This window comes from Argentina anserina, chromosome 5 (assembly GCF_933775445.1).
Source record: "Argentina anserina chromosome 5, drPotAnse1.1, whole genome shotgun sequence".
Taxonomy (NCBI): domain Eukaryota; kingdom Viridiplantae; phylum Streptophyta; class Magnoliopsida; order Rosales; family Rosaceae; genus Argentina; species Argentina anserina.
The window spans coordinates 11117074-11129389 of record NC_065876.1 but is presented as its reverse complement, the minus strand read 5'-3'; the positions used below and the strand labels follow the sequence as shown (position 1 = coordinate 11129389).

General features: G+C 36.5%; 2 protein-coding genes across 3 annotated transcripts; one reads left to right on the top strand and one right to left on the bottom strand.

The window, feature by feature from the left end:
• Positions 1–4326: 4326 nt before the first annotated feature.
• Positions 4327–8229, bottom strand: LOC126795504 (uncharacterized). Its single transcript, XM_050522332.1, has 6 exons — positions 8058–8229; positions 6764–6852; positions 6555–6630; positions 5131–5588; positions 4980–5018; positions 4327–4503 (listed from the first exon to the last, which is right to left on the bottom strand). Exons 1-6 carry the CDS (start codon positions 8227–8229, stop codon positions 4327–4329), a joined length of 1011 nt encoding a protein of 336 aa, XP_050378289.1.
• Positions 8230–8568: 339 nt separating this feature from the next.
• On the top strand, positions 8569–12003 carry LOC126794978 (YDG domain-containing protein At5g47150-like). Of its 2 annotated transcripts, XM_050521782.1 has the most exons (4): positions 8569–8685; positions 9664–9748; positions 10169–11437; positions 11691–12003. In XM_050521782.1, the coding sequence occupies exon 3, from the start codon at positions 10203–10205 to the stop codon at positions 11427–11429; it is 1227 nt and encodes a 408-aa protein (XP_050377739.1). In that variant the 5' UTR covers positions 8569–8685; positions 9664–9748; positions 10169–10202; the 3' UTR covers positions 11430–11437; positions 11691–12003. The 2 variants fall into 2 exon arrangements, with proteins under 2 accessions (XP_050377739.1, XP_050377740.1); XM_050521783.1 differs by lacking the exons at positions 8569–8685; positions 9664–9748 and adding an exon at positions 9815–10013.
• The last annotated feature ends 313 nt before the right edge of the window (positions 12004–12316 follow it).

Sequence of the window (12316 nt, the reverse complement as noted above, 5' to 3'; positions counted from 1 at the left end):
GACCTATTACCCAAGATGCGAACATAGAAAGCCGTTTGCATATATGAAATCAACTATTTTTTGTCACTGATCGTGCGCAGTCGCAACGAGGAAACCCATTTCGCAAAGTCCCGGTCAATGAGGGTTTTAATATGTCAAAACGCCTCTTTTTTTTGTTGACCGTAGGTACGGACGGTCAAACCATGTCTAAAACGGATGCAATTTTTACGGGGTCCCTAAATATATATACTGATCACATCTGCTGGTGTTGATCGACCATATTTTCGAACTTGAGTTGTCGATCGCCTAAATGTCCACTAATGTATCATAACTTTTATATTAGGTTTACAATAAAACTATCGCATTATGAAGCGACTATATGAAATAAACTTTTCGCGATCAATCGACACCAGCCGATGTGATCGGTATATATATTTAGTGACCCTGTAAAAATTTCAACCAATTCGGACCTCGTTTCACCATCGGAATTTCCGGTAAACCAAAAACACCACTAATATGCTCTAAGAGAGGACCCATTATCAATATGCGAATGCCGAAAGCTGTCTACATATTTGAAATCACCTAAACCAATCGTGCGTGGTTGCTATAAGGAAACCCATTTGGCAAAGTCCCGGTCAATGAGGTTTTATTATGTCAAAACGCCTCTTTTTTGTTGACCGTAGGTACGGACGGTTAAACCATGTTCAAAATTTTTTACAGGGTCCCTAAATATATATATATATATATCGATCACATCTATCGATATCGATCGACAATATTTCGAAACTAGAATTTATTTGTGACTTGTTTAAAATATTTTCTAATAATTCTTTTATTGTTCCAAACCCTTAAATAAGAGTATTATGTTTTTTTTTCTAATATAAGTCCGTAAAGCTCGGCCCGTAAAAACACGAAATGCCCGGTCTTGAAAAGTCCGCATGGGCCGCTTTAGGTGGGTGGGCTTGGATCTTCATATTTGTAAAAATACCAGACCCGTCACTTATTTAAATTTACTATGACCCGGCCCGAACCCTCCACTCATAGATTGGGCCGGGCCGAACTCGGCCTGTTGACGAGCCCTACCATCTGACGAGCCCTACAATCAATCATCAACTTATAGACCGAGAGAGCCTTACTTTCCTCAGCTAAGAAGGTCGTATTGTTTACCTGAAACGGTTCCTCAAAATGCCCTAGCCTAGATTATTTGCTTAAGTGCGTCAACGGAGTTGTAGCCGGCCTGGAACTTGATATCCATATTATTTAACTTGAAAATGAAAAAAAAAATTATATGTATTAAGTACATAGTCTATGTAACGTACTCTTTTAATATTTTTAGTCTATTTTTTACTGTATTTATTTATGATTGGTTACTTATATTTAAATATATTTTTTATTTCACCGTGTGCATGTATTTCACACCATAAAGTAATATAATTAGCTGTATACACCACATAATAGTGTTAGTATTTCGGGTACATAATAATTCCTCCTTGAAAATGGCATACAGTTTCCATGCTTTTTGTTTCCCTTCTGGAATTATAAATAGCTAGCGCGCATGACGTACGTACAGCAGGGAATGGAGTGATGCATGGTGGTCGGGGTATGATCAAACTTGAGTGATTATTACGGCACTACGTACGTACTATGGAGGGTCATATTGACGGAATAATCCAAATAGACTATGTACGTGACAAATAACATGTAGAGCTAAACTTCTACATGGAAATTGGATATAAAACCATTTGTATACTAGCATATGATTAAACAAGGACATGGCCAGGTTAATTAGAAGTGTTTAATTTCTGCAATTAAATTATTTAGTAACTAGGCAGCTAACTAGTAAGCCTCACGATGCATCCATCATTTAAGTCTAATTCAACTTTTGAAATTCATCCTTGAGCATACAACCAAGTGAATTGAAAACTGTTTGATCATAGATCTACAAGCTTCAATTAATTCTGTACGTTGAACCCAATTTGAGTTGAAGATTGGTTTTTTGTTCTACCAACTCAATCTGAGATATCGCTTGATTAACAAACAAGTCAACCTCCTACGATCGTTTTCATTTCTTACATTTTCACTCCCTTAATTTCTACTGGCCTTGTACCCGTGCGATGCACGTGTTTTGATCACACGAGTTTGTAAAATTTTATATGAAGTGTATTATTAAAAGACAATCATTTTATGTAATTTTGTTTCATACGAATACAATTTTAGTAAAACACATAAGTGAAAACATTTGTATTTTTATATAATTGTCTCTTTCTCTATGTATGATGATAAAATTATAAAGAAATTTTAGATGCTCGTTTTATAGTAGTAGAGATTACGTGCAAAATTCTCAAATACTATAATCACAAAGGAATATATTTGTGTGTTTGCTTTGATGATTAGATTTTTATATCTATACTATTAATAAAACAAACAGGTTTTGTGATTTTTGTCAACAAAAACGCATGTGAAAATACATTAATAACCTTAAATTATATATTAAATTTAAATTAGTTTTTAATATATGAAAGATATAACAATAATTTGTTAAATGATAAAATAAAATAGTGGGTAGAAGTTATCTCAATAACTTTCATATCCCCACTTCTTATCCCCGCTACTTTCATACTTGTGACAAAAGAAAAACAAAATCCTACGCACATCGTGTGTAGATGAGTACTAGTATAATTACTAAAAGCAAATAAGAAGAATGTCGTCGTTTAGCCATCGGAAACAAAAAGCTAAAGTTTGTATTAAAGCATTGGATGACATTCAAAGATCCAGCATTTTACAAGCATCATATAAGCTTTCTATAAAGACCTACGCCAAATTAATTAAACACAATGTTCTCAAAAGAAAGAAATTATTCAGCGACAACAAGTCAAGGTGATTATTAATGAGAAACCCCAATGTACGTGCGTGTAGAAAACCCAGTGAATTATTTTCCTATTGGATTCAAGATTCCTAAATAACTTGGTTTAGTATCCTTGTTTGAACTTTGAAACAGACCAAACTCTTTAGTCTTTACTCTACGAGCTCTGTAATTGTGATTTGTAAATGAAACCGAACTATATTGCATCAACCGGAAAATGATATATATAGCCTGGATGTCAGTGGTCCACTGATTACACCTCTCACTCAAAAGCTACAATTTCCGAAGTTTATGGGTTCTCAGTAGGGCAAGATCTCACATCAAATGTATCTATCGTAAAAAGGAGACAATTAGGGTTCTTATAATTGGTTAGCTTTAAACAGCGAAAGTGAAGATTGAAACCTATTCAACTTCCAACTTTAAACGCTCAGACTCATGTATGACTTATGGTAGACCGTAAACAAAACAATTATGGACGAAGGTTTACATCTCCTAGTGATAATAATATCTCACAGCCAGTGCAGACATAGAGAGAGATGAACACTGACATGAACAGATAGTGAAATCCAACAAGGTAGCGACGAGTGACGGCACCAGATAATAATGAGTATCATTACATATCTGAGACGCCATAGATGTACGAAGTCAAGGGTGAGAATTTTTGTCTCGGAAGTTTCTATTTCAAGACGACATAATGTGATCGGTTGCAAGAGTTGTCTGACCACAATGGTTACCATATTAAATAATATGAAAATTGCAGCGGAAAGATGACCGGAAAGAGTAACTGGCGGCGAGTTAGTCATCGTCTCATCGATGCGACGTTAATGAAGAGGGTGAGGGTTGTAGTGTTTGCTAGGAAGAGATTCCGCACAATATGTTCGTAATTTTCTTATTGGACTAATATAATCTTCACCAAATTCCTGGTTCCTTAGCTAGCTTGTTTATTTGTGCCTCTGTGGTCTGTGTTCTCTTGAACATATACGTAGCTTTCTTAATTTGGGACTCAATTTCATAAGAAACTGAATGAAACTGAGCGTTAACAAGCATCTTACCCATAGTTTTGTAACTTTGTTCTTTGTTTTGACAGAGAAATAAATCGGAAGCGAAAGAAAGAGGGAAACATAGAACTTATTTCGTACAAGCAGTGAATAAATAACTAAAAAATCGAATAGCTAAAGTTTGAAAGGAACTTGGTGTCGACATAATTTTTGACAACTTCTAACTCTGAAAGCTTCCAGCTGACACTCACGGTTGACCAAAAACAAAAAAAGTCTTCAGAATCTAACCACTGATGGTTTGTACGCAATGCGGATTCTCCTTGTAAATTCTCTTTAGCTAGTTTGTATTATATATAACCCCTTGAACCCAGATGAGGCTTCTTCATCAGTCACCATGGTCCCAACTCCGGTGAAGGGTATCAAAGTTAATATCTCTTGATCAAGGCACTATATGTTCTAACAGAGTCGGAAACCCTGATACTACACCTATCTTCTCCTTTGTTTTCTTCTGCATTCAAAGCAATCTGAACATGGAGATCTGATTTTACTTGTATAAGGAGTTTGCAGCTTGCTAGGTGGTACTTTCAGGTCTTCCACTAGTATATGCCGAAGCTTCTCATTCTCTACAGTGAGATTGTCAATGATTTGCTGGTGTTTCAATACCTGAGACAGCATAATTTCAGTTAAACAAGTTCTAGTACATAAACCTAAAAATAATTTTAGTAGCTATACAACAAAATTTAGTAAAGCAATTGTTTAGTTGCCCATACTAGAAAATAAAAGGGTTGAATTTTTGAAACAGAGGTGCTTTATGAGCTACAGAAATATGATTCTACAACCCACAATAATTTGTTCAAATACATTACAAAGCACGTTAGAACAACATTACATTCTATAACTATCAATCTCTACTATTAAATTGAAACCAGAACAAATCCTTTTTGCCACAAAATTGACTTCTTAACATATCTTGAAGGCTGTGAGGAACCTCACAAATATGGACCTTTTCCATTGGGCATATCAAACATGTATTTACCAGGCAATAACATTACCTCCGTAATTGTTTCTCAGATAATGAAAATATAAGATAATTAAATTAGCATGGAATCAATAGGGAACCACAAGTCAATATTTACTACCATTTGAAGGATTTTATTCTCTGACCTCAAGCGTCCAGCCTACAAAAGGTAAAACCAAGATTAACAATTAGTCCAAAAGAAATGTGAATGGCAAACCCACCCAGGCAACCCAGGCACCTGCTTCAGACTTAAAGTTGGGACTTGTACATACCACTTCACTTGATTCACTTTCCTCTCCCTTCAAAACTGGACTCTGTAAACAGCTTCTGAGAACCTTCTCTGTTCGACTGCCAAAAGGTGTTTCAACTGGAAAGCTTGTTGATGTGAAATTAGCATAAGTTGCACCTGTACCCTTACTTCCATATCCAGGCAGGCCTTGAGTTGCGTAGTCTGGTGGGTTTGTTTCCATTTGCATGATATTTCCCACTGTATTTTGGCTTGATGAATCATTCATAATGCCAATGCCACTTTGCAAAGAGCTTGGAATGGCACCTTGAAGCATTGGTGAATTGGGAGCAATTCCAAATTTTGTCATTTTTTGCTGTAGAATATTGAGTAAGAAGCACAGTTGTAGGCTCTGATGGGAAATAACACATGAAAAAAAAAACGTAATACTTACTAAAGAAAATAGTTGAATTTGTTGCAAAATTCCTGGCTTCAGAGCAAGGCCTACAATCGGAAGTCAAAACTTCAGTTAAACGGACATTGTCACACTGTAAGAACTACAAAGTAAATGTATTAACCAGGTATAAAACGTCAAAAGATATGAATGCAATCTGTTATAACTTGGAATAGTTGAATACCAAAGAACAAAATTTCCTTCCTGTTCCAATATTAAACTCAACTGCACACGCTAGTGAGATTTCTAACACCAACATTCGTCAATCTATGACATTAGCGATGTAGTGATAACTTTTATATCTACATAAGCAATTGACTGAAGGAACTCATTGAATAGTAAGGTACATGGTAGGATCATCAGCTCACCACATATGTGATAATAGTCTGATGACTCCTCTATTTAATTTTCTGAGTCATAGTAATTATTTTGCTAAACCGCACACTCACTTTATTATCTGAAATTAAAAACTTGAAGAAATAATGAATATTAAATGATAGAACACTGAGAATACTATGGAGATCAAGGATACACAATTAGATATAAGAAAAGTCTGAATGCTTTTGTGTAAATGCTCAGACAATTAATACTGCTAAAGCTTTTTACATGCACGGTACTCAGTGCTTATGACCAAAGGAGAGCATCCAATCCTTCTTTCAAATCCAAAACAGGGTCGACGACTTGTTTAAGGAATCAACTAATTCTTTAAATAAGCCAAGAATATTCAATTGTAATTTAGTGAACATTCTTAGGTACTTTAATTGTAAGTTACATCACATAAATCGATATTTCCACACGAAAACCAAAAATAGATCATTTCAAAGTATTAAACTATCATATTACAATGTATGAATCAAATGGTTTGGACAATAGTAGGTTTTATCTTGAATTTCCAAACATTAGTCGGCTAAATCGTCAACGAGATCATGTAGAAATATGTAAATGAAATCACATAAATTATAAGAAAGAGAAGATATTATAATGCTGATTCCCCTGGAACAAATAAGATGGCATACCAACTCCAAAACCATGTCCAAAACCAACACCACATCCAATGCCAGCTTCTATGTTCTTTGCTCCCACCTTCCTCAACTGGAAAATGAAAAAGCAGAATAAGACATTTGGGAATCCTTCAATTCTTGTATAAAGATTTTCTCTTCCTCTCTCATAAAGACAGATAATCCCAAGAACCCAAGACTGAAAAGGAAATAATTATTTGACTTACGGCATCAGTAACATGTCTGCTAACTCCCGAAAAAGCATCAGTGGCACCTCTTGTGGCACCCATGACTTGATTCACTACAGGTACTGCACCTGGTATATGGTCAAAGCAATGTGTGAGTTAACCAATATCCCTTTCCTCTACAACCATAGAAGCAAACCTGTCAATGATAATCTTTCCTCTACAAAGTTTTAAACATTACTGATCAAATTACTCTTGCTATTCCGTTCACTGCGATTGTAATTTGGTGAAAGAAGGATTCAAAAGCTTTCGATCTGAAGTAATACTAAAAAAAATAAAAATAAAAATTGAAATGATCATTGGGTCAATGGACCCAACAAGCAAGAAAAATAAAAGCCTCTATAAACAATAGAAAAGTCAGTTTTACAATCATAAGTGAGGATGACCAAATGAACTTTTAGTTCTACACATAATGTGGATAGTATGCTACTTGAATTTCCAAATCATTGAGATGCCAAATGGACAATTTAAATGCACATAGTGTATACCCTGCATTGCCGCAACTCTTCAAGACTTTTACGTTATAGGTCAATTAGAGCAGGCACAGTTACGGTGATGCCTATCAGGCCTACTCAATTTTATGTGGTAAACGAGTCTAGTTTTATAGTACTAACATTGCACAACTGAACATGAAAACATTCAATTTTCCAGCAGATGTCAATGCTGAATTCATGCATCCACACCAGAAGTCAATGGCTTCCATATCCCTTCTTATAAGTTGCTCTCCTCAACTTAAGGCAAAGCAATGCAGCTTTCCCTGTTCAACATACTTAGAGACAGGAGTTAACGTCTTGGATCACACGTTTGATCAATGCGTTCTATCACACATTGACTACAACTCCAAAGCACAAACTTCAAAACTACCGAATCCTCTACATCGAAAACCAACACATACTGAACTAGCAAGAAACCAAATTCGATGTCAGTAAACAATCAACCATCATCCTTCATTCACTAAAGCCAACATATCGAAACTTTATCCCATTTTCCTAAACTAACCCATCAACCAAGAACAGACCAAAAACTCAAAAACCAAACAAACAAAGCCAATGCCATATACTGATATACAACAAAATGCAAAGCAACACACACTCTCTTACAACCTTGTCTGTGATGGGTTTCACCATTTTTTGGCTTGAATAGTCTTCCAAAGTCCATCTTTAATAATCAACAAATATATAAACTCACAGACAAAAAGCTACACAGCAGAGAGAGAGAGAGAGAGAGAGAGAGAGAGAGAGAGAGAGAGGAGACTAAAGAAGAGAGGGGGTGGTACCTAAATTAATGGGGCGGCCAACGCCGATACCAACACCGCAGCCAATGCCAAAGCCAGTAAATACTTGACCCATTTTCAAAGTAAACGGATTCCCAATCCGGATTCCACCTCCACCACTTGTCTTCCTCTCATTGGCCACCACCACCACCACCTTACTACTGCTTCCCTCCATTCAAAGCTTCTCGCTTTTCAAAGACCCAAAGTGTCTCTTTCTTTCTCTTTTGTCTTCACAAACCCAAAGCTTCCTCCTTTTCTTTTCTTTCTCCTTCAAATTTCCCACCTTTGAACTCTGAACTGCATGTCCTGAAACAATAAAAGGTACCTGGCCAAGTGAACTGGCTCTACTCCTCTGCATGCTACAACATTATGTTATTGAAGACATGCAGCTGTCCACCTATAAGAACAAGCCACGACAAGAGGAAATGCTTAATGACTAAATTTGCCTCACCTAAGAAGTAAGGTACTAACCAAGTGTCAAACAGAGAGGTTAGCAGAGGGTTTGGGCTTTTATTGAGCGGGTTATATTTGGCCCGACCCATTATTTCGGACCTGGGACACTCATAAACCCGCCTCTTTACTAGTTACTACTGCTAGATTTTTGCAGTTGATTTTGGGGCATGGTTTCTCGGTGAGCTTCTTTCACTTTGTCTTGTTACAGTTTAGTTTCTCTGTTTTCATTTTGCTGCATTTTAAGTGTGAACCAGAACATGACTTTTTGAGTTTGGGGGATGAAGGTTTAAAAAGGTAAGATCTTGATGGGTTATATTCTGTCTCTTTTGGTTTCGTTCTTGGTTAGAAAGGGTGGGATTGTTGAGATGTTGTCTTAAGAGAAATGGGTATGATTAGAACAATCACGGTAATGGTCCCCACTTGCATGATTGGGTAACATTGTTGTATGCAAAGTTTTACCTGCCCCTTCAAGTGTTCTCTTCAGTTTCGTTATCTGTAATGTTGTGGACTTTATGTTTGATAGATTATTCTGGGTTTCTTTGTTTGGTTGGTTGTTTCATCACAGCTGTTGGTTGGTGTAAGTAGTCCCCTGCTGCTGAATTTTATGCAACCATTGGTATCGGCATTGTTTTAGGTTCACCTTTTTCCCTGGCTTCTGTTTGTCTTTTGAGATTGAAAATTTTACAGCTTGCGATTTTTTTGAGTGTTTCTGAAGAGGGTGGGAACTTTGCCATGCTTGTTCGGTTTCTGGTTACTAAATTGTTTGTGGTTTTGTTGCTTACTTGCTTAAGTATACAGAATCTGTAAATGTGCTCAAGTACTTATGTGAAGTTTCAATGAGATTTTCAATTTCTTTTTTTGTTCCATTGAAATATTGGATTTGAGATCAATACAATGTTTTCACTTATAGAAGTTGTGGAACGTTGTGTGTGGGCCACCTCCTTATTCTTATAGTTTCCGTAATCCGTATTATATTTACTAGTTAAGCATTACAGAACTTATAGATCATGCTATTCTTGTTGTTAGGCTCTTACTCAACTGGGACTGAAAAAGCAGCTTAGTATAAATTAAGCTAATATATTACCAACTTTAATTTACTGTACGAAATTGAGAGACTGGTAACTGTTGAATTAATAATAGCCTTTATGTGGTGCAGGTGTCAACATCGTTCACCATCTATGACAACCTTGCATCTAAAAAAATCATTGTGTGCCAAACTCCGTGATTACGAATATAGCAAGGTATCAACTTATGTTAGCCTGTGAAGTGTACATGAGTATGTATTTCAATTGCAATTTATATTCACATTTTCGATTTTATTGCTGCCGTACCTATATGAACAAGTAAATAAAGTTGTTGGTCTGAAGTAACCTGCTGCTATTTACTTTTGTGTAGTCAGCATTGTTTTAGGAGTAGCTGGATACTTGAGAACTTATGTAACGTTTGTAGAAAAGATATTGATGGTGTCTGCTAGACTGAGTCAAGTTCCTTTGTTTTAGTAGTTCTGTAAGTTCCAAATTTGCAATCACTCACAGAAAAATAACTTTAGATTTTGATGCTTAAAGAGTTCAATTTACTGCTTCTATTTTAGGTTTTACACAGTTTCTTTTGACTGTTTGTCAATTGAGAATACATGTCTTTAATAGTTATTATGCTTTTAGGTTCTTGAGCATTACATTGGGTTATGAGTTAGCAATGCAGCATTTGGAATCATCAAATTCGATTGCACAGCTAAGTGGTATCCATTTTGAAGAAGAATTTCAAAGGTTGCCAATGGAAAATACTGAGTCTGCTTCCCATATTAAGTTACCAGAGTTTAAGAGGTATAGAGTCTCTGTTGTTCGTGATTATCCTTTAGGGTGTGGACCATTTGCTCACCTGAGTAATTTGAATGCGGATGGTATGGAGAAGATTTCACATAGAAAATATCCTCCTCGATGTGTAGAAGTTGTTCGGGATTTTCCTCCTTTCTGTGGGATAAATGCATCTCCAGTGGCCAGGAAATTCAGCCAAGAGAAATCAGTTAGGGGTTATATCTCCTCATCATCAAAGACAGTGAAGAATAATGAGAAACAAACAGGACTTCCGAACAAAGTTCAACCTAACACTGAGAAGAAAATTGGAGGAAAGTCTGTACCAGCAAAGGCTGCCTGTCAAAGTGCAAGTGATACAAGGAAGGAGTATTATCAGCATGATGAAAAAGAACATAAGAATGTGATTCCAAAATCACATAGTACAGATCCTGCTCCTTTTGGCTTTAGTAGTTCAAGCCAAAGGAGTCATGATAATGACACAAGTGAAGGGAACATGGTAAAGGAGATATTGCACTTGTTCCGAGATGAATGTGACAAGCGCTTGCTGGAGGAAGAAAGGAGAAGGTCAAATGGAGTGAAAAATATTCACCGTAGGGTTGATTTGGAAGCCTTTAAGGTCCTCAAGGATAGAGGACTCTTTGTAAAATCAGGCAAAAACGTCATAGGAGATATCCCAGGAGTCAAAGTTGGTGATAAGTTCCAGTACCGCGTTGAACTTATCCTTTGTGGCCTACATCACCAGACCCAAGGTGGTATAGCTTATGGGAATTTTGGTGGAAAGGTCCTTGCAACCAGTATCGTAGCATCTGGTGGCTATGCAGATGATTTGCAAAGTAAGGATTCGTTAATCTATACTGGCCAGGGAGGAAATCCTGAACGGGGAAAGGACCCTCAAGACCAGAAGCTTGAACGGGGAAATCTTGCTTTAAAGAACAGTGTGCAAAAGAATCATGTCAGAGTGATTCGTGGCTCCGAACTAGTGTATGGAAGCAGGACATATGTGTATGATGGATTATATATGGTGGAGAAATGTTGGCAGGAAAGGGGTGCTCTTGGTAAGCTTGTCTTCAAGTTTCAAATGAACAGAATTGGAGGCATTGGAAATTGATGTCGGAGGTTAGTGCTGCATATTCATCTATAAGTATTTGAATATTATGAGTTATAACTCTGTTATCTAGTTATAGATAGTGTGAATTGTATGGAATTTGAACATTTGGTTGAGTAGATACGTGCCAATATGAAATACGATGATCATTACTGAACTGAAATTACATTGAATTGGATTAGACCATTCATCCATTCATTATGCTTAAGATATATGAACTGTTTATTCCGGTGGAGTTATTGTGACAGTTTTTTGTCCCGACAGGTGCATGTTTGAACTTGGTATACAAGGAAGAATGCCAGCCAGTATCCGAACCATCTACAGGAGCAAAGCAGATGTTAGTGAATCGGATTTCCCAGTTATATATGTGACAGGTAGAGTAGAGAAACTCTACTTTTGTGAAGAACTTGACAGTGAGGCATAGGTGCACTAAGATATAGTGCAAAGCTTGTTATCGATGTAATTTGTCTAAATCTGATGTAGGCAATATTACGAGACAGTTATATATGTGAATGCTGTGATGAGTTTGATATTGCTCATACTTTGCTTGCTAGTTGCAGAAGGTGGCAATTCCTCTAGAATGGTTTCAAATTTCTGGAAGAGCGATATTCCCGCCTAATAATAATTGTCACACCCTCCCAGAATTCAGATAATAGACGTTTGTTTAATACATCATGAATTTATTATTACCCTAAAGCCCCTGATCAATTCTATGAAGATGCATACCCTCTGGAATCTGGATAAAGGCATCAATGAATTTTCATAGATGAGCTTTGTCGGCTAAAAGTGTAACACCAATACCAATTAATCTGAACAATTTGGGTACATAAAAAATCAATGCAAATGTAATTCGTTTAACTATACACACGCTAGTACATCATATCAATGAA